The 25903-nt window shown below is 39.8% G+C and overlaps 1 protein-coding gene across 1 annotated transcript in view; it reads left to right on the top strand.

The window, feature by feature from the left end:
• The window catches only part of LOC141431009 (somatomedin-B and thrombospondin type-1 domain-containing protein-like), a 106072-nt gene that overhangs the window by 68334 nt on the left and 11835 nt on the right, over positions 1 to 25903 (top strand). The window contains 2 exon segments of the mRNA XM_074091940.1: positions 23410 to 23604; positions 25657 to 25784. Coding sequence (XP_073948041.1) covers positions 23410 to 23604; positions 25657 to 25784 — 323 coding nt within the window.

The following is a 25903-nucleotide window of genomic DNA, read 5'->3' as shown; positions in this document are numbered from 1 at the left end:
GTATTTTCCGTTACAAATTGCCGTGGCAATTTACTTACTTGAATTATTATTTTATTTTACATAATCTGACGAAGATTATGAAGCTCGATAGTCTAATTTAACACTCCCGCTGCGACGTCATGCGTTGTATCCATTGGTCCGTTTATGTTTGAACAAATCGTAACATGTATGGGCCGCTTCCTGCGATTGTGAACGTAATTTAATTATACGAGTTGACACTACGAGGGGTTGAGGCATTATATTATTTGCGAAAATGGGAAAATGGGCGTTTTCAGAGTGGAATAATTTCAATGTATCTTCTGGTATTTTTCATGAGTTTAGAATTTAATGTAGCTGCGATGGCAAATGAACAGCTTAATCTAGACATTTAACAACAGAAATTCAGCTGTATATCATCATCATCATCCCAGCCTATATACGTCCCACTGCAGTGCACAGGCCTCCTCTCAGTGCGGGCCCAGTGCGGATTGGGAACTTCAAACACACCATTGAATTGCTTCGCAAGTATGTTCAGGTTTCCTCACGATGTTGTCCTTCACCGTAAAGCGATAAATTCGCGTGATAAATTTCAAATGTAATTCCGCACATGAATTTCGAAAAACTCAGAGGTGCGAGCCGAAACCACTCGGCCACCACGGCTTATATTCAAAGTCAAAATCAAAACGTTTATTATGTTAGTAGCGGCAATGGGCTTTTTGACATGTTACTTTTAGATACTATCGCACCGCAAGAAAAGAAAGAAGAAAGTATTTTTTTTTAAACAATATTGTATTATAATTTTCTTAACTTTACAAGTAACTACTTAAGCTAGCAAAACAGAGTAAATTAGAAATAAGTATATAAATAAAAAATAAAACTGACATGTTTTACACGTCAAAATTTTATTTTCTCTAAATTAGAGATGTAGGGGATCCTTTGGATAAGTAGATACCTAACTTGGAGATCTACCGATCATTATAAACTTAACAATAAGCGCAACAGTGCAAATTATAGAAAAAAAACCAACCAACCAGTAACCACGCCTTAGTAATCTTTCAATTTTTTTTACTCCTGACGTGTTTGTATATTTCGATATTGTGTATATATCTCCGCTTATAGGCTTCCCTATGCATTTAAAGGGTTACTTAGTAACTTAATACAACTTTAAGCAAATAGGAAGCACTATTACTGCTTATAAGGAGCTTGAAGTAATTGGAAACTATATTTGTCGTATCGGACATCAATAACCATCAAAAGGCCTGTGTGTGTAACAGCTTACTTACACAACCTCCAATCTAATTTAACTATGCCATTGCAAAAGCGACGCTGTGCCACGACTTTAAGGCTTGTGTTTCAGTGAAGGCTGGAACGTTGTGGGTGTGTTGGAAAGTTATGAGGTGTTATATGGGTTTTATATAGGACTATAGGTTGATCCTTGCCCGAAGCGGTGTCCTTCTAGCAATATTGGAGTTTGTGCGAGACATTCTGTTTTGATATTTATTAGGAAGTAAACAATACAGATTACATACCTACACGTAAAAATACAAGCTTTTTAAGAGCGTTTATATCTGCTGAGCTGGCAACGTTGCATTTTTGTTAGTTTTACTCGATTATTACATAAAAATTGTATGAAAATTGAAAATTTTGTCTGATAGAACACTTCTTAATATATAAGTTAATGTGTATACTCCAATAATTATTCGTTATAGACTTTTATTTTCTTTCAAAACCGTTAATACACACTAATTCATTTTCAAAGAATATAAAAATCTATCACGAATAATTATTGGAGTAGAGACATTAACTTATATATTAAGAGGAGTTCTATCAGATCACATTTTTAATTTTCATTCAATCATCTAGTCGGATCCTGACTCAAAAGCTTATCTTTCGTCATATACTTATTACATTTTTTATAGTTCAATGATAAATAGTTTTTAAGCTAACGAAAATACAAACTGAAACATGGATGCACAGAAAAAAACCCAGAAAAAGAGACCAGCGCTGGGAATCGAACCCAGTCCTCAGCATTCCGTGCTGCGTGCCATATCTCTACACCACCACTGGACATGAGTCTAGACACAAATTTTACCCATGCACCACACATTTCAGCCTGCTTTTTACTTTCCTAGCCACTTAAGCAGCGACACTAGCGACATCTTTGTTTTAGCTCTCATCGAGAAACATCAACACTTTCGTAACTAACCGCTCACCCGGACAAGAGATGTCGCTATTAAGCAATCAATATGATTGGTTTTTTGGAGTCTTTTTCTATTTAAAAGATTCAAAATACAAAAAGACTCCAAAAAAACAATCGTAGTTTTTAAGCTGTTTAAGGATAGTTTTTATTCCGAAAAAATGCATAGTTCCCGCGGGATAGCGATCAGTAAACGAATTCGACGCTGACGGAGTCGCGGGAACATCTAGTACCAAATATGACAAAGTGGTTTGGGCAATTCCAGCATAAATTTCGCCGGAAAAAGTTGCTTTAGATTTACTGCAAACAAGCCATTGCCGCCTAATGGATAGGGCATAAACAGCTATTACGGGGACAATCGACCTGCCGCGTAGAATCACCCTGCTAACTTTGTTTAACGGCCTTTCGGATCTACGCGACATGCTAAAGAGACGGTTAGGCAGGTGACGACTAGAAACGCGGGTTCCGTGTGAGTACGCAGAAGTTTTACGGATAAGCCAGACGCGAATTTTCGCGTAAGAGACTGGAGAGTAGCTTGGTTTACACGAGCTTAGTAGCTAATGCTTAGTACTTGTCACTTAAACCTTGTCAGATGTGGTGTATAACAAAAATATTGCATAAGTGCTTTTATTAGTGCAACTGCAAGTTCGAGTGAATAGAAGCCTGTCCTGTTTGCTAAGCAACAAAGTGCTTGCAGGGCTACTACGAAACTCGAAACTCGAAGTTCGTGTCGTGCGGTCCCTCTCACTCTCGTATTAAATAGTATAAGTGTCAGAGGGACCGCACGACACGGAATTCAAGTTTCGAGTTTCGTAGTAGCCCTGCTGCTTCCATCTAAAAATTTACTAATACTTGTCACTTGTCGGGTGGTGTGAACATTCATGTCAAGTGAAAGTACCTAAAAACATTTCTTAAAACGAGTCGGGGGCGGTAATCAATGGCGTATATGTAATGTGTATACCGCTACTTGTCACTTTCCAGACAAGTCCCTAATTAATCACTTACACTAATAACAAGTACTAAGTCCGTGCAAACCTAGCATCGGTTGGAAGTGGCCTGTGTCTACCATGAACCTGCGGCTTTAATCAAAGGCTGTATCGCCTAACGTTTCTGACGCTCGTGATCGCAATCAAATGACAGATTTCGCATACAAAAACTGTCATTTGATTGCGATAGCGAGCGCCAGAAATGTAAGGCATCATCATCGTCATCTGCCCTTGTTGGTGGACGTCCTACGCTGCGCTTGCTGATCCGCGGACATACAATAGTGAAAATATAACCTCCGTCTGTGTCCAACAGCGGACGTCCTACGGCTGACATGATGTTGATGATGATTGTATATTGCATCGTTGAAAGTTTGAAATCTTAAGACATTTGCGTAAACACTTCTACGCGCCTCCGCCTGTGAAGGTTCTTCATTAGCATACATCTTAATTAACTTAGGTATTTGTCTTTGCTGAAATTGGCTGAATTCCAAGGCTTCGTCATAAGTGTATTATATTTCGATTAATTCTCGAGTTGCATCGAATATTTTGAGAAACTCGTGTTTTGCTGTCAAACTAGACAAATAACCGCTTGTAAAATCATTTAATCGATCTTTTTAAGATAACTATTAACGAGGTTAACAGATCAATAAATAATAATAAAGAAAAAAATGTCATAGAGGCATTTGTGCCAAAATTCCTTTGATCCTGTTATCCTGAGAGATGACAGATTAATACACAACTAACTTAAAGATAACTTACACACGCACACACACCCATACACACAAACAGCCTGTATTCCCAAATGGGGTAGGCAGAGCATACGAAACGTATTACCGCTTCGATTAATTACTTACTTAAATAAATACTGAAACAAACTTTAAGTCGGTACTTATAACAAAAGGAAGAGAAAAGTGGTTATTTCTGGTTTAATTGAGCCACTGGATCAAGCCCCGGGGACTTAAACACGGTACTCGATTTTGAGACTTCATTTTGCATCGGTTGTATCAAATACTTCAACAAAAACTTGTTTAAAACGGATCTCCAAAAGCTTGTAACCATTTTTTCACCCCTACAAATTGGAGGGTGACGGGAGGGTGGGGAATTGTTTCAGCTTTTACCCCGTCACCCGATTACGCGGGGTAGTTAACCCACTGGCGCATATAACAAGTTATTATGTTTTTGCAATTATTACACGTCATAGGACGAAAATTCCTTTCTTTATTTTTTTCGGATGACTCTTGGTTTCTAATTTACCTTAGAATTGTTGGATTGCGCGCCACAGCACTCTGTCTTCAGCCCCTCGCATCCATCCGCCGCCAGCGATCCTCTTAAGGTCATCCGTCCACCGTGCCTCAGGACGCCCTACACTACATTTTCCCGTCCGTGGTCTCCATTCGAGGACTAGTCTGCTTCACCGTTCATCGGCTTTATTAGCTTTTTAATAACAACTATATTTTGCGAAATAAAATGGTAAATACGAGCAAAGTAATGGGCGAAGGATGATTCTGCATTTGCACGTTGTGTGTCTTGGGTTCCAATTTTTACCTAATGCAGGAATAAAAACATATACAAAATAAAGGATGAAAAAAAACTTACACTTATCAATTCAAGAGAAGTTACGAGCAAACACATAAATTTTGGACGCGTGTTTATCCAGGGGAAAGATTGCCGAAAAGAGAAGCGTGGGTAGAAGACACTCGTGGCTGAAGAATTTACGAGACTGGTTCAACTGCAGTACCACGTCCTTGTTTAGAGCAGCGGCCTACAAAATCAGAATCGCCATGATGTTACCCAACCTCCGATAGGAGAGGAATAAGAAGAAGAAGAGTTTATCATACAACGTAAATGAGTCATTTTTGGAAATTCCGATGGGAATATAGTGAAATCCCGAAATTACAATTCTCTACCTACTATACCAGCTACATAAAAACTATTTTGGAAGGGCGAATAGAAGGCAGGCGAGGCAGGGGAAGGCAGAGACGGTCATTTATAAATCAAGCCAAGGAAAAAGTCAATGTCATGTCGTATCAGGAGCTGAAAACGCTGGCAGAGAACCGAAAAGAGTGGCGATTACTCCACCGACAAAAGCTAAACTCTTAAATTAATGATGACCTACTATACCGTATGATGCTATGACCGTAATAGGAACGGGTCAGGAACGGAATGTCAAGCGCATACATGACATGCGACGACGACGTACTATTATATATTCTGTGGCGACAGTTAGTCAGGAAACGTGCTAGTGGGCATAGTCATACTTTTCAATACAAATACAAGATCAATACAAGATCTTGTCAAGAAGACATTAATATCAAAGGCCTATTATAAAGTTAATGATTATATCATGGACAGGGATATTTGGAAATAACTCCGATCCGCATTAGCGGTCCCTTCAAATAGCGAATCTACTGTGTTAAAAATAAAGTTGTGTTAAATACTTGTGATGTATAGATATCATTTAGTAATATTGTAAGTCTGTTTAAAAAAAATAACCTCGTTGAGTTTCTTGCCGGTTTCTTCTCAACAGAGGTTTTTCCGAACCGGTGGTTGATTTTTTTACATTCATAAGTGCTTGTTATAGCCGAAATTGAATAAAGATATTTTGTTTGACTTTGACAAAGAATATATTTTTGCCTTACACGTTGCTGTTACGGTCATGGTATGATACGGTGTAATGGGTAGAGACCCTTAACCGATAAACCTAATGGTTTACGCGAGAGACCGCTGCTAAGTCTTTGTACGAGTATATGTCGGCTTTGTATAAAATCCGTCAAAACACGAAATTCCTAGGCATATCATGAAATGGCGCCATTTCATGATATGCCTAAAAGTTAACCAGGCATATCACGATGTGCCTGAGAAATAATATGGTAGATCAATTAGAGCAACGCATTCGTCGATATTCTTAGATATTATAACGGGCACATCGTGATATGCCAAAAAAATAAAAAATAGGTACGACGAGCGAAGCGATATGGCGGCGTTTTATGATACGTCACTAGGCAAATCGTTAAACGTTGAGTTTTAAACGATATGGCGGATGTCCTTTAGCCAATCATGAAATGGCGCCGTTTCACGATTTGCCTAGGAATTTCGTGATTTGGCGGATTTTACGATCGGCCGCCGACATATACTCAGAAGGAATATAGATCAACATCTAAGTCAACATTGCAGATATTACTTACCCTATTACTGGATATAATGGACACAATCTGATTACTCAGGCGCTCATAGACAGCACTTGGGAGATCATTGGTCAATATTAGCGTTAGTGCATCTATATAATGTGTACCTATCTGTCTATATGTCTAAACAGTGTGCCTAAGAACAGCTTTGATTAAGTTGGCAGCGTTTGTAATCAGTTGAGTTACGGATGCGTTGCCGGCCCTTTGAGAAAGAAATAGGCTCGCTTTGTGATGATCCCTAACTTGTGTCCGTCCGGAAATTGAAAATCTGGATATTGGTCTACGAGAGACTAAACTTTACTTAACTTTACCCTTAGGCAAGGTCCCGAAGATGCTGGCAGCGTTTCCTCTTTGAATCATCCCAGTCTATATACGTCCCACTGCTGGGCACAGGCCTCCTCTCAGAATGAGAGGGTTGGGCTGTAGTTCCCATGCGGGCCCAGTGCGGATTGAGAACTTCACACACACCATTGAATCGCTTCGCAGGTTGTGCTGGTTTCCTCACGATGTTTTCCTTTAAAGCTCGTGGTAAATTTCCAACGTAATTTCGCACATGGACTTCGAAAAACTCAGAGGTGCGAGCCGTGGTATGAACCCACGATCCTCGGCTTCAAAGGCCACATAGGACAAACCGCTCTGCTTTTTTTTCTCTTTGAATAGCCAAGCTAATTCTTTGTCCGAGGAAGCTGCCAGCTCTTCGGTCCCCTGTGACGTCTACTAACCTTTTTAAAATTTCTTGAAATAGTATAAGTGTCAGCTAGAGGGACCGCACGACACGAACTTCGAGTTTTTCAAGCGCTAGGACCCCACGGACCAAGGCTCTCAAGGGTCGGCCTTCAAACTAACTCGTTCATCTATTGCTTACTTTCAAGCCTCTACAACAACGTATTAACGTATGTATGTATCTTGTATGTGCGGGTCAAATCTTGCAAGTTAAATTTGACCCGCTTTTAGTAGTCGGATTATCTTGACATTTGACATACTTATGTAAATTGCGTGACAATACAATAATCTGGTAAAGCGCGGGACGGAACTCTTCAACGGTTAATGGCATCGACTTGAAATTTGGTATGCAAATGTAGTTTGGGTGACAATGCAAGTACAGTCAACAAAAAGTACAGTCAGCAAAAAAAGCTCGTATTAAAAATGTAATTTTATTTTTTACCATAATCTTATTGTGACTGATTTGTGTTGAGATGTATGCAATGCGGGTTACTTCAAAGTACCTACCTATCCCTTAGCAAGCTGTAGCATAATTAATTATTTTGGTAGGCGTATTGACTCTCTCAGTGCGCAATCTATATACCATGTACATGAGGTATGTGTGTATAATGGGAAGGTAAGTGATTACATTTTTAATTAGGAGTGAATATTGCGATGTATATTACAAAGACGTTCTAGCCTAGTTGTTGATGTTGTCTCATTCAAAAGGTAGTGGGCCCGGGCCCACGTTTTTTAGAATGAAGAAGAAATGAGAATGTTGAATAAGTATCCAAAATAACAAAAAATAAGACTCAGCCAGCATGTTAACACACTCAGTAACCGCATTCAGTTAATTTGTAATTAATTTCTAGTAATTATTATTATTTTTTTTTTTCTGTGTATCTGTTTTCTGTATCGCTTACTATGTCTGGTGTACAATAAAGAGTCTTTGTATTGTATTGTATTTCAAATCAAATATGTACACTCGAAAAACATATCCCCCTTCGGGCAGTCGGGTAAAAAGAGTAACTGACAGCTCCCAGTGGAAAGCACATCACGTTCACAATTAACGGCAAAGCATTGTACAATTTGAAATGGAATTGCATAAAAAAACAGTTCTGCCACAATGAGAAATGTAAATACAGAATGTTCCGCTGTTGCCCGTTGATTCGTTCCTAATTAGACAACGGACGGGATAAGGGGAATTTAAATACTTTGGCTAAATAATATTTGGCAGCGTTAAGGGTGAGCTGTGGCTTAATTTGTAATTCTGCTTATATCTGTATTTTTATGTGTATCGAATATGAAATAAATGTAACAAGTAAAAATTTTACAGGCTTTTATTTAACTGAAATTTATGTACTTGCCTGAGTCGGACAAGGCAATTCCAGAGAACTTTATATGTATATCTAATTTAATTTGCTTTTCTGGATTTAATTCTTAATAGTAATATTTATTTTTATTTTTGACCAACTTGGATCATTGAGTTAGCAATACAGTTGAAAAAACTTATGCTAGTATTAAATGATTTGAAATACCTATAAATTTGATTCAAAAATATTTTCTGCCAAGTTTCTTACGGCGCATTCTTTGTGGCAATGGTGGTATTGCCACAAAAAAGTAAAACAGGACTTATCACGCTAACACACGATTAGGTAATATTTAACCAGTCGCGAGGCATATTTAGGACACCCAAGGATGTCGTTCCCTTCCAAACACCGGGTGTTTATAAGGTTAATTGTAGTTGTGGTAGTTCCTACATCGGACAAACGAAAAGAACAATAGCTGAGAGGGTCAAGGAACATATTGCGGCTGTTAAAAATCGCCAAGTGAACAAGTCAGCCATAGCCGAACATCTATTGGAGTCAGAACCAAACCACTGGATTGAGCTTCACAATCCCAAAATTCTCTCCACGGAACGTCATTTCTACTCAAGAATGGTGCGTGAAGCGATTGAAATAAAAAAGTACAAAAATTTCAACCGGGACGATGGATATAAGCTTTCATCTTCGTGGAATCCTGTTATAAATAAGTGTCGGCGTCGGGATGAATGTTCGGAGGGACGATCGGACGTTGTTAGGGTTGTATGTCGGTCTGATGAGGCGACAAATAAAAATGACCAAGTGTGGGTAATTCGAGATACGTGCCGGTACTATTTGTGATCAAGTGCGGGTAGTTCGAAGGACTCGCGCTGCTAGGCAGACTTGATACCCCACACTTAAGTAATGTGGTCGAAACGTCGAGGCAAATATTACTCGTGTGTTTTAGCGTGATAAGTACAGTTTGTGGTATTTTGACTATGAGTAAAAATCACGAAAGTGTCAAATGTTATATTCTAAAGCTAATATCTCAAAAACGGTTGAACCGATATTAATGAAACATAAGCTAATAAACACCACAATGAAACTCGCTCTTACGTAATAAAAAACATAGCCCTAGTTGGAGAGCTACGATGCCATAGATAGATAGATAGATAGATAGACAGACATTAGCGTCAAACTTATGTGCGTCGGGGGTTACAAAATTACATGTAAAACAGCCCTTTCCGTAAATAACCGTTTGGATTTTGATTTTAATTAAAAAACAATAACCTTCGCGACCTTTGTAACTGACAAACCTTCACCACCGGTCAGCAGACAATTTTAAGCAAATTGATGCCGATAGAATCCCGGGCCATCCAACAAAACTCCAATTAAGTTGAATAATTAGACCCGACCCTCTGCGAATAATTAAAACGCAGAATTACATTGTTTGCATTATGCTGTTTCGGTTTTTAATTTTCCATCTGGCTCGGCTGATTGAGGTTGCTGAAAGGATTACAGGCGGTTATAGATTGTTTGACTATAGACCCATCTCACTTCTGAGCCATGTTTAAAGCTGTTTTCCAGGGTCATCACAAATCGTCTCGCATGCAGGCTTGACGACTTTCAGCCTCCAGAACAAGCCGGCTTCCGAAAAGGCTATAGTACCGTAGACCACATACAGGCAGGTTATACAGAAGACCGAAGAGTATAACCTCCCCCTTTGCCTTGCATTTGTAGACTACGAGAAAGCCTTCGATTCGATCGAGACTTGGGCTGTGCTGCAGGCTCTCCAGCGGTGCCAAGTTCACTACCGGTATATCGAAGTGTTGAAGTGTCTGTACGAAAACGCCACTATGTCCGTCCGACTACAGGACCAGAGCACGAAGCCTATTCCTCTTCAGCGGGGAGTCAGACAAGGAGATGTGATCTCTCCGAAACTGTTCACCGCTGCATTGGAGGATGCTTTTAAGGTTTTGGACTGGAAAGGACGAGGCATCAACATTAATGGCGAGTACTTCACTCACCTTCGATTCGCCGACGATATTGTAGTCATGGCTGAGACCATGGAGGACCTCAGTGCTATGCTCGCTGACCTCAGCAAAGTTTCCGACCGAGTTGGCCTGAGAATGAACATGGGCAAGACAAAAGTCATTTCTAATGTCCATGTTGTGCCAACTCCCGTAATAGTCGGAGGCTCTGCGCTCGAAGTTGTTGACGAGTATGTGTACCTAGGACAAACGGTCCAGTTAGGTAGGTCCAACTTCGAGAAAGAGATCACTCGTCGAATCCGACTCGGCTGGGCAGCGTTCGGGAGGCTTCGCAGTGTCTTTTCATCCAAATTACCGCAGTGTTTGAAGTCAAAAGTCTTTGACCAGTGTGTGTTGCCAGTGATGACATACGGATCTAAGACGTGGGCGCTAACGATGGGCCTCATAAGGAAGCTCAAAGTCACTCAAAGGGCTATGGAGAGGGCTATGCTCGGGGTTTCTCTGCGGGATAGAATCAGAAATGATGATATCCGCAATAGAACTAAGGTTACCGACATAGCTCGAAGAATTGCGAAACTGAAGTGGCAATGGGACATTGCTCGCAGGACTGATGGCCGATGGGGTCAAAAGGTTATCGAATGGAGTCCGCGGACCGGGAGACGAGCTGTCGGTAGGCCTCCAACAAGATGGAGCGACGACGTGGTTAAGATCGCGGGATCGCGGTGGATGCGAAAAGCACAAGACCGGTCTGAGTGGAGAGCCTTGGGGGAGGCCTATGTCCAGCAGTGGACGTCTTTCGGCTGACATGATGATGATGATGATGATAGATTGTTTGATTTATGAACCGAAAAACCACAGAACTTTGAACATGAATCTACCGTGAGACTCGTTCATATTAAAATGTAATAAAAAAACTAACTTTCACGTTGATGGATAGATGTTTATTCAAAATACAGCTTGCCTTACTAATATAAAGTGCATGGCAGCTGCATTCTGCAATAGGTACAATGAGACGTCAGCTTCCACAACTGATGTTTCTAGCTGTCAGATGCAGTGTAACTCGACTGGCTGTTTGTAGAGAAATCCAATAAACATTGCTCTTTTGTTGTTGCATTAACATTTTAGTGTCATGCAATTTGTACAGTCTATCATCCCAGCCCATATACGTCCCACTGCTGGGCACAGGCCTCCTCTCAGAACAAGAGGGCTTGGGACATAGTTCCCACGCGGGCCCAGTGCGGATTGGGAACTTCACACACACCATTGAATTGCTTCGCAGATTTGTGCAGGTTTCCTCACGATGTTTTCCTTCACCGCAAAGCTCGTGGTAAATTTCAAATGTAATTCCGCACATGAATTTCGAAAAACTCAGAGGTGCGAGCCGGGGTTTGAACCCACGACCCTCTGCTTGAGAGAGAAATTTGTACAGTCAAATACATAAATATATGTCGGGTCAAGTGTACAACAATGAAACACATAAAATTTAAAATCTCATAAATCTTTTGTTTTGAAAAATAGAAGTCTGACGTCAAAAATATCTACGAGTATACCTTTATACCACTAACCATAAGGGTTGATGTCTATACATGTATTTTTTTTATTCGACTGGATGGAAAACGAGCAAGTGGGTCTCCTGATGGTAAGAGATCACCACCGCCCATAGACACCTGCAACACCAGGGGATTGTAGATGCGTTGCCAACCTAGAGGCCTACTTTGGGATACCTCAAGTGCCACTAATTTCACCGGCACTGCTGCTTCACGGCAGGATTAGCAAGCAAGATGGTGGTAGCTAATGTATGTATGCATTTGACGCTATGGCCGTTTAGATATTTATGTCTTCGACTGTACTTGTGTTGGTGTCAATTGTCCCATTGTATTGTACTGTAATGTATTGTGTAAAAATAAACGAAGTAAGTGGATTCTACACGAAAGTCTAGTTCCTACTTAACACGGAAGGTGTCGCTGATTGCCGTCGACACCTCGGATCCTCGTCACTTGGAGAGCCCTCGGGGCGCGGGCGCGTGCGAGTATGAATCGTCATCCTCGACAATACACGAGTGCCTGTTTATACTTATAGGCACTCTGTTTATGAAGTAATTACAGGGGTGGCTGAGCTTGGCACGGAGTTTTTTGTAGTTAAATTATGTTTTTTTTTTGGAAAAGATACATTAAATTTTTGCAGGTGGTAGGACCTTGTGCAAGGTCCGCCCGGATTGCTACCACCATCTTGCTCGCTAATCCTGCCGTGAAGCAGCAGTGCTTGCACTGTTGTGTTTCGGCGTGGAGAGTAAGACAGCCGGTGAAATTACTGGCACGTGAGGTATCCCATCTTAGGCTTCTAGGTTGGCAACGCGTCTGCAATACCCCTGGTGTTGCAGATGTTTATGGGTGGCGGTGATCTCTTAACATCAGGAGACCCACTTGCTCGTTTGCCATCCAGTCAGATAAAAAAAAAATTAAGCATAGCTTAAATTCTACTAATATAATAAATCTGGAAGTTTGCGAAGATTTTTGGATGTTTAGATGTTTGGATGTTTGTTACTCAATCACGTCTTAACCGATTTAGATGAAATTCGGTACACAGGTAGTTTGAGTTCCGGAGAAGGACATAGGATAGTTTATGTCCCGGAAAATTGCACCGTTCCCACGGGATAGCGATAAACGTACTCTGCGCGGACGGAGTCGCGGGTAACGGCTTAGTAAATAAATAATATCTTGGAACAAATTACACCAATACCACTGCACTATGCTGAGCACACTAAGCAGATACGATAAGATATCTGTATCTGAACGCATATCTGTCAATATCGCTCCCTATAGGTACAATTCAATGAGTTAACACATACAGCGCAGATAACTTATATTTTATCGTGAAGTATCTGTGTGCACCGACATATATCGAAAGATGGCAAAGCTACCTATTAACTGCGTATATAAATTGATCTGTGTATAATATCTGCCGATATAAATATGGAATAGTATTGTATCTGCAGATAGATACAGGTTGATGTGAGAGCCCCGCTGCACGCGATTAAATCTAGAAGAGATAAACACGAAAACATCCTGTATAAACAATCCGCACCAAAAAACAAGTCTACTCAGTTTGAAGAATTTAGACTGAATGTATCGTCTCGTATATTATCGTATCTGCGTAGTGTAATGCTGAGCTGAGACCACTTCGTGATTTTGCAATACCTTAAGATTAATATTTACTTTATACTTCTTTATTTTGTGTTGTATGTATTTTGCGAAGTGCGAATAAACGTTTCTATTCTATTCTATTCAATAGGGAATATTAGGCAAAGCTCTGTTCGTCTAGGCCTTCCTCTCCCAACGTTCCCATTCACACTCGTCTTATAGATCTGCTTAGTCAATCTGTTTTCATTCATTCTCTTACATGCCCAAACCATCCAAGCATCCTTTTCTCAACCCGTGTGACTATACCTTATTTACACCACAGCGTTCCCTTATCGCACTATTTCTAATTCTGTCACTCAACCTTAAGGGGCTACCCGAGGTTTTCATCGATCTTTGACAAGTTTTGAATCGTATCTCCTACTTTTGTACTATATACAGATAGAATTATAAGTCAAACGGCTATCGGTCCTCCGATCTTTTATCTCCATACTTGTCAACCGGATTTTGAAAAAAATTAATACTTAATTTTGTATGATTTTTTAAACATTGTCTGAAAAAAACTCTTATTTTGTATCTCTATTGACGTGAAAGATCTAAAATTTGGGTTCGTCTTTGACGTCTCAAAACGTGTAGAGGGTTTTCATTTGAAACTAATTATCACAAAAGTTATTGCCAGAAAACCAGTTTTTTGGCCTAAAATTGTTCAACTCTGATGCCAAATATCTCGAAGATAATGAACTTTGAAGTAAATATGGGATACTATATTGCTAAAAGCCGTTGTTTTTAATATAATAAGCTACAAAAAACATTAGAAAACTAAGGAATTCAGATCGAAGGTCATTGGGGCATGGGATCCCCTTACGAATTTAACCTTGAATTCAAAGACCCATGGTCAGAAACACCCTGCATATATAGGTCGAGTCATTCACGATGACGCGCGCCGTGATTCTTATTACAAATCACGCGTCTTCGTGGATAGCACTAGGTACAGAAATCAGTCTTAATATTAGTAAAGTAGGATAACGTAAGAGCTTAGTTTGTAGGTAATTTAGAAAACCAAGCTTTTAGCGGTACACAACGCCTGTAATGTGAGAAAATGTCTTCGATAAATCAAAATATGGATGCAATCTGTCACAGCTGTTACATTATGTGCCGGGATCCAGAGTGCGGATAGTCGGGCGCAGTTTATCACGCCACCGTCACTTTACGTGAACGTTTGAATTTTATGGAACACTTCCAATTTTTTTTCAATTGTGCAAAGCACTAGCTGAAAGTAGTATACATCTTTTTGTAAAAAAAAATTCGCTATGCAGAACAGTTTGCTGGTGAGTTATTATAATTTTAGAAATTCAGTTGGGTCACAGACATAATTACGGATGGATAACAAAATGGTCCTATGAAGGTTCCGTTTTTTTCGTTTTCAGGTACAGAACCCTAAAAATCAATACTAAACACACACAAATAGAATAAGGAAACTCAGCACTCCGATCTGATGCGTGGCGGAAGTGAAAGTTTCCGTCCCCGGGGCTCGAACACACCCGCCGTGTTGCGAACGGCTTTTTCCGTGACTCGAACAGCGCGGACTGTTTCCTTGGGGATTTTATTGAGATTTTACGTACGTTTACATTTCTTTGCTAATCTGAAACATATATTGAGAAATATTTGATTGTTTCGTGTTGAGCTCCTGCATATTAGCTGCCCGCGACTCCGTTCGCGTAGTATTCGTTTATCGCTATCCCGAGGGAACTATGCAATTTTCCGGGATATAAACTATCCTATGTCCTTCCCGGGACTCAAATGATCTATATACCGTATTTCATTTAAATTAGTTCAACAGCTTAGACGCGAAGAGGTAACAAACAAACAAACTAACGCATTATTAATATTAGTGGGATTTTATATTTTGACATGATATTCCACTTTTTTATTATTTTTTTACTAACGCAATTCTATCTTAACTAAATAACTAACATTATTATAAGAAGGTAACTAACATGATGTGAATGGGACTAGAGACTGAAATATAAACGTTTAATTATTATTATAAAATTGTCCTAAATCCATAATTATCTTAATAAGATTAGATATATATTAAACTCCGCGGTTTAGTTTACGAAGAACTCGTTTATCATTGCAATGTTGCGAAGTAATTTTGACATTTTGTTCGGATAAAAAATAATCCTTTCCTTCCCAGGGTCTCAAACTATATCCATCTAAATCAGTTCAGCGGTTTTAGCGTGAAAAGGTAACAAGGACCGATTATTTTCACATTTACATTATAACATTAGTGATTTGGCCACAGTTAAAACGAGATGCAGTTCTCTAGTATGATTTCTCTGCGGCTCACACTTTTGGCGCCGTGCGCACTCCAATTTAGGTTTAGATGATACATGAAGTGGCACTAAAAGCTCTGCATGTAGGCCCTGACTTTTTTTACTCTGCATAATCGGCCCTTCGTGCTTGATCGCACAATATTGGCAGTGGCACTGCAAGCAAATTCGAATAAAGTTCAAAAGTGGAACACTAGTTAAATTTTTGCCACAGATGCAGTACGTAAGAAGGTATGCACAGAGTAACTCAACATCAGAGTGTGAGTCACTTTGTAAGCGACCGTGTAAATAGCTATCGGGCTGCGTGAAACGGAACTGCCTTTATATAAATTCTTTTTAATCGCTCGCTTGAGACTACGGCCTTTGATGAAATGCCTCAACAAAAATATTTGCCTCTTTGAAAAGCGTAACGAGAAAATGTGTATGGAGTGTAATATTACAGAAATGTTGTTAATAAAATTATATAGGCTTTTAAATATGTTAATGTTTTCGTTCTAATACGATTACAAATAAATAAATAAAAAAACCATAGAAATATACAGCGAGGAAATGCTGTCAACATTTTTGGGTTGATGTTATGCCACGGGAAATTTCTTTTTCTAGTTTTACTTTAGTTCAAAGTCAAAGTCAGTATGTTGGAGATGAACATAATAAAATAATATTCAAATATTACAGTTCCTATAAATACGATTTTATGTTTGAAATCATTTACAATTCACATAGAAGAAAATATAAAATAGGCAAGTGCGATTTTTACTAATGTGACACCAAATGAAAGAGCATATTTTTGTATGTTTATAAAACAAATAATTTCAAAGAAATTTAGTCGATATAATAAAAATACCGCGTGTAGCCTGTAAAACGAGCAAATAATGAAAACATAGATAGTACTCGTCAAACTGAACAACATTAGTTCAGCGACTTTTAAAAATAATGGACTCTTCAGATTTTTCCTCTTTCATACAAAAATACTGTTATCAATCCTAGAACACAACTGACGTGGCCTGTCACGCTACAAACATCTAACATTTTGCTTTACATGCTGCTTCGAATAAACTTTAAAGTGTAATAAAAATAAACAAATTATTTTTAAAGCCACTGAAGTAATGTTTTTCTTCGATTCAATTTCTATTCGATGCTCTCAGAACTTTTTTCTTACCGTCCCTCTTTCTAACTCCAAATTCTAGGTCTATTCTTATACTGTCTATCTAGGCTATTCGGTTGTGGAATTCCTTACCAATTGACTTACGACGCGTAAAATCTTTGTCACTCATTGAATCAATGCTTAAGGAGCACTATCTGTCATCTTGTAATATTTCGTTTTATCATAGTTTATATATTTTATTTATATATTGTTGTTTAGGTTAACAGGAAACTAAAGTACATATGCTGTATTTTTTAAAGTACTAACTTTAGCGGTCCCCCGACACCGACGACGCTTAGATAAAAAAATATTACTAGATACTTATACTAAATTAACTCAGGCTAATTTTGCGGGAAATCAGCATAGTCCCCGCGGAATAGGGTTAACGAAATCTTCGCAGATGAAGTCGCGGGCAACAGCTAGGTAGTGCATAATTATTTTTTACTTTTTTATTGTATTTTTAGCGGCGTTTTTTTTCGGGCGTTTTATTTTTATTTTTCCTGGCGTTTTTTTATGTCGGGAGTTTTTTAAATTTTTAATTCAAGTTTTTTTATTTCATGTTTTTCAAACTTTGATATATATATTTTTTTTAAGTATACTAGTGTGTTGGATATCCTGGCTGCAGCATCAGCTCATCCTGTTGCCACCATTGCATTGTATGTAGAATCAAATACTGATCGAAACGAATCTAAACACGATATATCTGCTATGGTTTTATCAAGAGTGTACTAGTGTTCTGGATATCCTGGTTGCAGCATCAGGCCGAGAATTCCATAATCTTGCATAGTTATATGGCATATATGGGTGTTTCAAATTTTAGGTCCCAAATATGTTTGGAAGTAAAGTAAATACCCGTTATGCGTCTAAAATTCCTACCGCAGCGAACAAAAGAGCTGATGGTCTTGAAACGGCGGAACCGATCTTGATAAAACATATCTAAGAACCATCGCTAAAAAAACAGCTTTCAAATAAAAAAACCGCATTCAAATCGGTCCACCAGTTTAAGAGCTACGGTGCCACAGACAGACACACATAGCGGTCAAACTTTTTTTTTTACGTTATGCACATATAATGTATTATCTTAGTCAGCAAACTTCGATTCGGCTTTGTCACAGTTAAAAATTGCACTGACGATGTGGCTTATTTAGATCATAGCACTATACTTAAATTCAATTGATTTATTTATACTGTTGTAATTTATACCTTTTTATTATTTTCACTTTACTTAATGTCCGTATAATTTCATAATATCTATTTGCACTGTTAAGCTTAGATAAATTATTTTTAATTTAATTTTCTACTAGCGCTTTAAGCCTGCGATACAGAGTTTTCTAGTAACTCTAGTGCAGGATAATGTGTTACATAGAATTTTGTAAAACATTGTATTTATTGTTATTTTGTACTGCAAATTATTGAATAAAATATCTTATCTATCTTAAACTTATAACACCCCTTTTTTGCGTCGGGGGTTAAAAATAAATACAGCAGTAAATATGGTACTATAGGAGTTCAAGACGGCCGCACAATGGGAACACTGAGCCCCTGGATTTATGGGGCGGCAAATGGGGCGAGAATTCAGTTACTTCGTTTTGCCACGCGGCTCAAATGGTTTAACAGTTGTTTCAAATTATATATTAAGAGAGATCGAGACCCGCTGGCTTGTTTTGGACGTGTTTTTTTTTTATTAGGTATCTATGTAGCTTTTACTCGTGGTTTCGCTCGCGTGAATAATATGGTGTTTGGTAGCTCTTGATGCCTTATTATAGATTATTGTGAAAATATAGATAATACAGCCCATGCTCAGCTCTGCATTTGACAAAAAACGGTTGAAAATTGAATTTAGAGAGCGATTTTCTGAAAAATCTATATATAAGTAACTGTTTCTTTCGAAAGGGTTTTTTTCCATGCAGTAGGGTGGCAGAAGGTATAGAGCTACTTGTATTATGACGACACATAATTTGGGTTTTTGACTAATCTTCAATTTCAAACCCATACAATTCTTAAAAAATGTTTTCCCGTTCGATAGCACTGTCAATCTTTGATTTATAACATAAATAAAAAATAATCAAATACGATACCTATTAATTTAGTCTGCAATTGAATAGAAATTCTGAAATTGTACTTAATTTTCATGGAAATTTGCAAACGAATCTTCATTTATATTGTAACAAATATACCCGTGCAGTTGAGTGCGATTGAGGTACCGGGTTATTTAAATGCGTACCTACACCCCAATTCGGGGAGAATATCGTAATAAAAAGTATATCAGCCTAGTTGAAGTAAAGGCTTGTAAACAATATTGTGCACTTTCTAATATTTCATGTGCGGCTCTTAGCACTTTAGAGTTAAAGTTTTTAAACTTTACAGTTTACCGTAACTTGAAATGAACGTCTAAAATTTTCTGCGAACTTATAATAAGTCGCAATAAAATATAACAGAATTCCATTCTCAAAAATTCTCCAATACTTAGTTCTAAACGTTCGTAAATCAAACTTTATTTTACCTGAAACCGTTCCGAACGGATAACTTTTGTATTTCAAACAAAACTTTCCAGCCAGTAAGCAATACGCTATTTCAAATTCAAAATTCACACCTACAGGTAGCTTTCTTAGTACACCCAATTTGTTCACTGAATTTTGTTTTGTTTTTCGCAAAATTTGATTGAAATTGGGACCATAGAGTTTTTACCATAAAAAACCTTTTTACTGGGAAGAGATTCTTTTTCCTTTTTTGCAACACTAGCGCGGACTCCAATGGCCGTTTTGTACGTAGTGAATTGTAAAGCAAGTACTCAGCCTACAACCGATTCGAGTAACATTGAAATCCGATAAAGGCAATTCCACGAACTTGTGCACTTGCAATAAATTCAATATTCGACGCCAACTCGCAGGAAAAGGAAACTTTGCCGTTTTTAAAACGCCTAAGGTGAAAAAGTAGGGTTATTCAAATCGGTGCTTAAGTTACTTTGCGATTTTATGGTTTTTATCGAATTTACCTAGATTCAAGTCATCATCATCAACCGGGAAACGTCCGTTGTAGAACAAAGGCACGCCCTAAGAACGTCACAATGAACAACTCGCCACTTGCAACCCTCGCATGCCTGCAACTCCCGCATGTCGTTAGTCCACCTAGTGGGATCTTCCAACGCTTCGTCTTCCGGTTCATGATCTTCGAGCGATTGCCGCTTCAATTTGCATACTCTTCGAGCTATCTCGGTGACTTTAGTTCTGCGGTGAATTTCCGAATTTCGGATTCTACCTATCGCGTAAAGAAACTCCAAGCACAGTTCTCTCCATAGCTTATTGCGGGACTCTGAGCCTTTTCAAGAGGCCAAGATTCAATTATAATTAAGTTATCCTTCACAAGCTTGCCCGGGAGTGAAAGAAACCTAAGTTGGTATGTCTTTAAATGCAAAACACATCACAGCTGTGTGGTTAGTGTAATTTAGTGTGTTTAGCGTTTAAAAACTAGCTTTTGCCCGTGACTTCATTTATCAGCATCATCATTCATAGCGTGAGTTCATAATTGCTTGTTATAGCCTAAATTGAATAAAGAAATTTTGACTTTGACTAGCAGGTATGGAGATAGTTCTAGAAAATCTAAAACACTTATAATTATTTTAAAAAGCGAACCAATGTCGTTCACTTTAACGAGTACGAACTATGTTTTAATTATTTGCTTCTGATATTAACGCGTTGTTTTGAACTTATAGGTACAAAGTTAGGTTCTGTTTATTTTAAAATCAAACATCTAATGATTAGTTATAAGCGGGAAGTTCAGTGAACCGTGAGTGCAGTAGATAATCCTGCAATAACATATTTCACCCACTTACCACTCTGAGATATATAATATACTATGTAAGTCTATGTATGACTCAGAAATGTATACCTACTACGGGCTTGTTTAGCTGTGGAGTGCTGAGGGTAATTTGAGAGAAGAGTTGGAAACAAACAAATGAAGGTAGATATATCTTTGCGGTAAACATCGTTTTTGTTTTGAAGTGAAATGAAATATGTAAGAAGGAAGACGTGGTATCAAGTGATTTTTATAAATAGGTCGTGCTGATGTGGAGTGACACGTCTAACCAAATATATTGACAATAATGCAAATGTTAATTTTATTTTGAAATGCATTTTTTGAGTTAAATAAATTGAGTAAACAAATACTCAATCACACTATCACTCGTCCAATATGTATACTAACAATAAGCAAATTACTAATAATGTATGGATCTTTGTTGTCTGAATAAATAAATAAATTATTAATTATTATTAAATAGTGAGATTATTGTAAATAGTTAAACTAAAATGAATAATTATTCCAATTTTAACTTACCTACGACAAACTGAAATTAATATTTATTTTATTACTAGCTGTTTCCCGCGGCTTCGCCCCCGTTGTATTTTTTCTGTATTTTCCTCCATAAAAACGTTCTCCAGACAGTAACGAACACAACAAAAAAAGAGTTAGCGTAATCGGACCAGTCGTTCCCGAGTTTTGCGCTTAGCAACACATTTTTATTTATAAGTATAGATTGATCCCTTATCATGCAGGTGAAATGAGCTAAGATCAAACCAAATCTCAACTCCCGGATTCAAACTGGATCATTTATTCGTACTATTCAATTCTCAAGGCTCCATTCTTAAGCCCAACTACGTAATCCAGACAATTTACCGCAGTAGTTTTATCTGCGAGGCATTCTGGATGCTCGAAGCTAAGCAGATGACTGAGCTACTTAGTCTCAAAATAATTCAGATAATGTTACCATCTTCGCGGATTCCAAGGCGAATCCATCGGTAAGGAGGCTATAAATGCAGAGACTTTAACGTGAAGGCATTCCGGGATTGAGAATCCCGAGGTTTCTACTAAAATAATAACGATTCATTTGACCAGACACTACATTGAGCTTAATGATCAATCCATATTGCTGTCGTTGCCTAGCTAGGCTTGTAATAGTAAATTGTGTCTATAAGAATAAGCTGAAAAAAATTGAAATATGAAAATGTAAAAACCACTAAAATCTATAAGTAACAATTATTAAATAAACACTAGCTTTTGCCCGCGGCTTCGCTCGCGTGGAATTTTATCGCGCGCTGTTCCCTGGGGAACTGTGCATTTTTCAGAGATAAAAGTAGCCTATAGCACTCTCTGGCCCGTAAACTATCTCTATACCAAAAATCACGTCGATCCGTCGCTCCGTTTCGTCGTGAAAGACGGACAAACATACATAATATTAGTATAAAGTAGTATAATATTAGTAGTTATTTTGCATTCATAATTTTTTTTTTGATTAGCCTATTTTTGTGTCCCACTGCTGGGCAAAGGCCTCTCCTCTCTTGCTCCACTCCTGCCTATCAATATTAGTATAAAATATTTTTAAGCGGAAGTTTTATGTTGAGTTGAACAATACCTCATAAAGTCACTACATGCTTGAACGTAATCCGTAATACACAAAAATTCTCATTTCTAAAACTAGGATAATTGGCTTAATTTTGTAAAACATTGTATATTGATGACATTATCGTATTCTGCGAGGGTAGATTATAAAAGTGGAGAGCGTCGCGCTGCCGCGCTGTAATTGGTTGACGCCATTGGACTTACAACGTCATAAAGTGGCCATAAATATTGAAAGCTACCTGTCCATAAAACAGGGCCTATACAGCAATTTTAACGACAAAATTTCTTTAATTCTGCAGAGCGTAACTTCGCCGTAACACTGCCATTAATGGCGCAGCTGACAAATTGCAGTTACCCGTCTTTTATTGGCCATTTTGTACTTTTACTGTCGATGTTCGAGGTTACGTGTTGAATAAATTAAAAATTGTTAATTTGAAGTGCGCGCTTTGAATGAAATGTCGGTAGAGAAAGGACTTCTGGTTGACTGTTTTTTAAATGTCATTTGCTTCTACCAATGGATTTTCCTAGTGTCTTAATAGTAGTTTATGTGACTGTTACATAACAAGAAGCATTAAAATACGAGAGTACTTTCATAATAAAATCGTACTAGTTTTTTAACTAATAAATGTGTATTACATACCTACACTGCTTTTCCTTCTCACATATTATAAACAAAACACGTGTATAAAGATGGACTTTTTTGACCCACTTAATTATTCATTTTTTTATTACTTATTTATTGCTGGCAGTAAACATAGAACCTCCTCCTTTTTTGAAGTCGGTTAAAAAGATACATGATGTGTAAACTGCAGCTGTCTATCTATTAGGGCTCTCGAGATACCGCCCTGTGGTAGAAAGACAGCGAAGCGACAGTTCCTTTTATCAACCTTCGGGTACGGAACCCAAAAAGCATACCAATTACTCTATATCTCATCTATTGTTCTTTCACGCTGGCACAGCTGAAGACGTGTCAGTATACTCGTAAACTTTACAGCTAACAGAGAGATAATGCACACCCAGAAAACAAAGGTTGTTCTAACCTCAGCTATTGTTCCAGTGATAGACTGCGAGGTGTCGCCATGGGGCCAATGGTCGGTATGCGACACCCACTGCGGCGCCGGCAGCATGGTGCGCAGCCGACGCGTGGTGCGCTCCCCAGCGCGCGGTGGTCGCCATTGCCCCTCACTAGTGCAGCGTCGTGCTTGCCAGGAGCACCAGGGATGTGGGGACGACAGCGATGTGCCTTTACGAGGTGAGTAACACCCACAGTAACTTTACTCTTTCAGCGAGTGGAGCGAATGTCGCTCGCTCATGGCGATGCCACTACGACCGGAACGACTGAGATGTGCTTGGCATTTACAGTGGTGTCTTGCCTGTAGTGAATAAAATAGAAAACGGTAATACTCGTACTCCTAAATCGAGCAGCGTCACAGCAGAAGCTAGGTGAGTGGGGCTCTCAGTGACTTCTCCCTTCTGATTGCGTGGAGGTAGCATGGTGAGCAGTCGAGTGCGCTCCCAGCGCGCGGTGGTCGCCATTGCCCCTCACTAGTGCAGCGTCGTGCTTGCCAGGAGCACCAGGGATGTGGGGACGACAGCGATGTACCTTTACGAGGTGAGTAACACCCACAGTAACTTTACTCTTTCAGCGAGTGGAGCGAATGTCGCTCGCTCATGGCGATGCCACTACGACCGGAACGACTGAGATGTGCTTGGCATTTACAGTGGTGTCTTGCCTGTAGTGAATAAAATGGAAAACGGTAATACTCGTACTCCTAAATCGAGCAGCGTCACAGGCAGAAGCTAGGTGAGTGGGGCTCGCAGTGACTTCTTCCCTTCCGATTGCGGGAAGGGTAGCATGGTGAGCAGTCGAGTGCGCTCCCCAGCGCGCGGTGGTCGCCATTGCCCCTCACTAGTGCAGCGTCGTGCTTGCCAGGAGCACCAGGGATGTGGGGACGACAGCGATGTGCCTTTACGAGGTGAGTAACACCCACAGTAACTTTACTCTTTCAGCGAGTGGAGCGAATGTCGCTCGCTCATGGCGATGCCACTACGACCGGAACGACTGAGATGTGCTTGGCATTTACAGTGGTGTCTTGCCTGTAGTGAATAAAATGAAAAACGGTTATACTCGTACTCCTAAATCGTGCAACGTCACAGGCAGAAGCTAGGTGAGTGGGGCTCGCAGTGACTTCTTCCCTTCAAATTTCGGGGAGGGTAGCATGGTGAGCAGTCGAGTGCGCTCCCCAGCGCGCGGTGGTCGCCATTGCCCTCACTAGTGCAGCGTCGTGCTTGCCAGGAGCACCAGGGATGTGGGGACGACAGCGATGTGCCTTTACGAGGTGAGTAACACCCACAGTAACTTTACTCTTTCAGCGAGTGGAGCGAATGTCGCTCGCTCATGGCGATGCCACTACGACCGGAACGACAGAGATGTGCTGGCACTTACAGTGGTGTCTTTCCTGTAATGAATAAAATGAAAAACGGTTATACTCGTACTCCTAAATCGTGCAACGTCACAGGCAGAAGCTAGGTGAGTGGGGCTCGCAGTGACTTCTTCCCTTCAAATTTCGGGGAGGGTAGCATGGTGAGCAGTCGAGTGCGCTCCCCAGCGCGCGGTGGTCGCCATTGCCCCTCACTAGTGCAGCGTCGTGCTTGCCAGGAGCACCAGGGATGTGGGGACGACAGCGATGTGCCTTTACGAGGTGAGTAACACCCACAGTAACTTTACTCTTTCAGCGAGTGGAGCGAATGTCGCTCGCTCATGGCAATGCCACTACGACCGGAACGACTGAGATGTGCTTGGCATTTACAGTGGTGTCTTGCCTGTAGTGAATAAAATTGAAAACGGTAATACTCGTACTCAAAAATCGTGCAGCGTCACAGGCAGAAGCTAGGTGAGTGGGGCTTGCAGTGACTTCTTCCCTTCCGATTGTGGGGAGGGTAGTATGGGGAGCAGTAGACGCGTGGTGCGCTCCCCAGCGCACGGTGGTCGCCATTGCCCCTCACTAGTGCAGCGTTGGGCTTACCTCCTGGCAAGCACCAGGGATGTGGGGACGACAGCACGAGGTGAGTGGCACCCTGAAAATAATAATGTAATTAAATTATAAAGTACATTCGGTCGTAATTCTTAGGGGCTGTTTACCCATCCATTGATTAGTGTTAACTGACGGTTAAATGTGATGCCGTCTCCGTCTATTCGATCAAAACAAATAGAGATGGTGAAACAGCCCCTTAATGTTAATTTGGTCCTTTATAAAGTACGCGAGGGCTCACCAGGTTATTGATATACTTTTTCTCCCGACAGAGGAGACGGCGATGATCCTGCCAGGCGCGCTGTCGGTGAGCCGGCACTCCAACGCCACCGTCGACATCCGCAAGAACCTGCGTCTGCGCAACCCAGACGATCCCGAGTCCAACTCACACAGGGAGTGAGTACCACCTCTAGTTCTTAACTAACCCAACCAATGAAATGAAACAGTTACTTTGCTCACCAGCGACCTTATGGTAGCTACGTTTATGCAAGAAATGTATGTTCATGCAGTCCCTCCACC

The sequence above is a fragment of the Choristoneura fumiferana genome, chromosome 9 (genome assembly GCF_025370935.1).
Source record: "Choristoneura fumiferana chromosome 9, NRCan_CFum_1, whole genome shotgun sequence".
In the NCBI taxonomy this organism is placed as follows: Eukaryota; Metazoa; Arthropoda; class Insecta; order Lepidoptera; family Tortricidae; genus Choristoneura; species Choristoneura fumiferana.
This window is presented reverse-complemented; position numbering and strand designations above follow the sequence as displayed.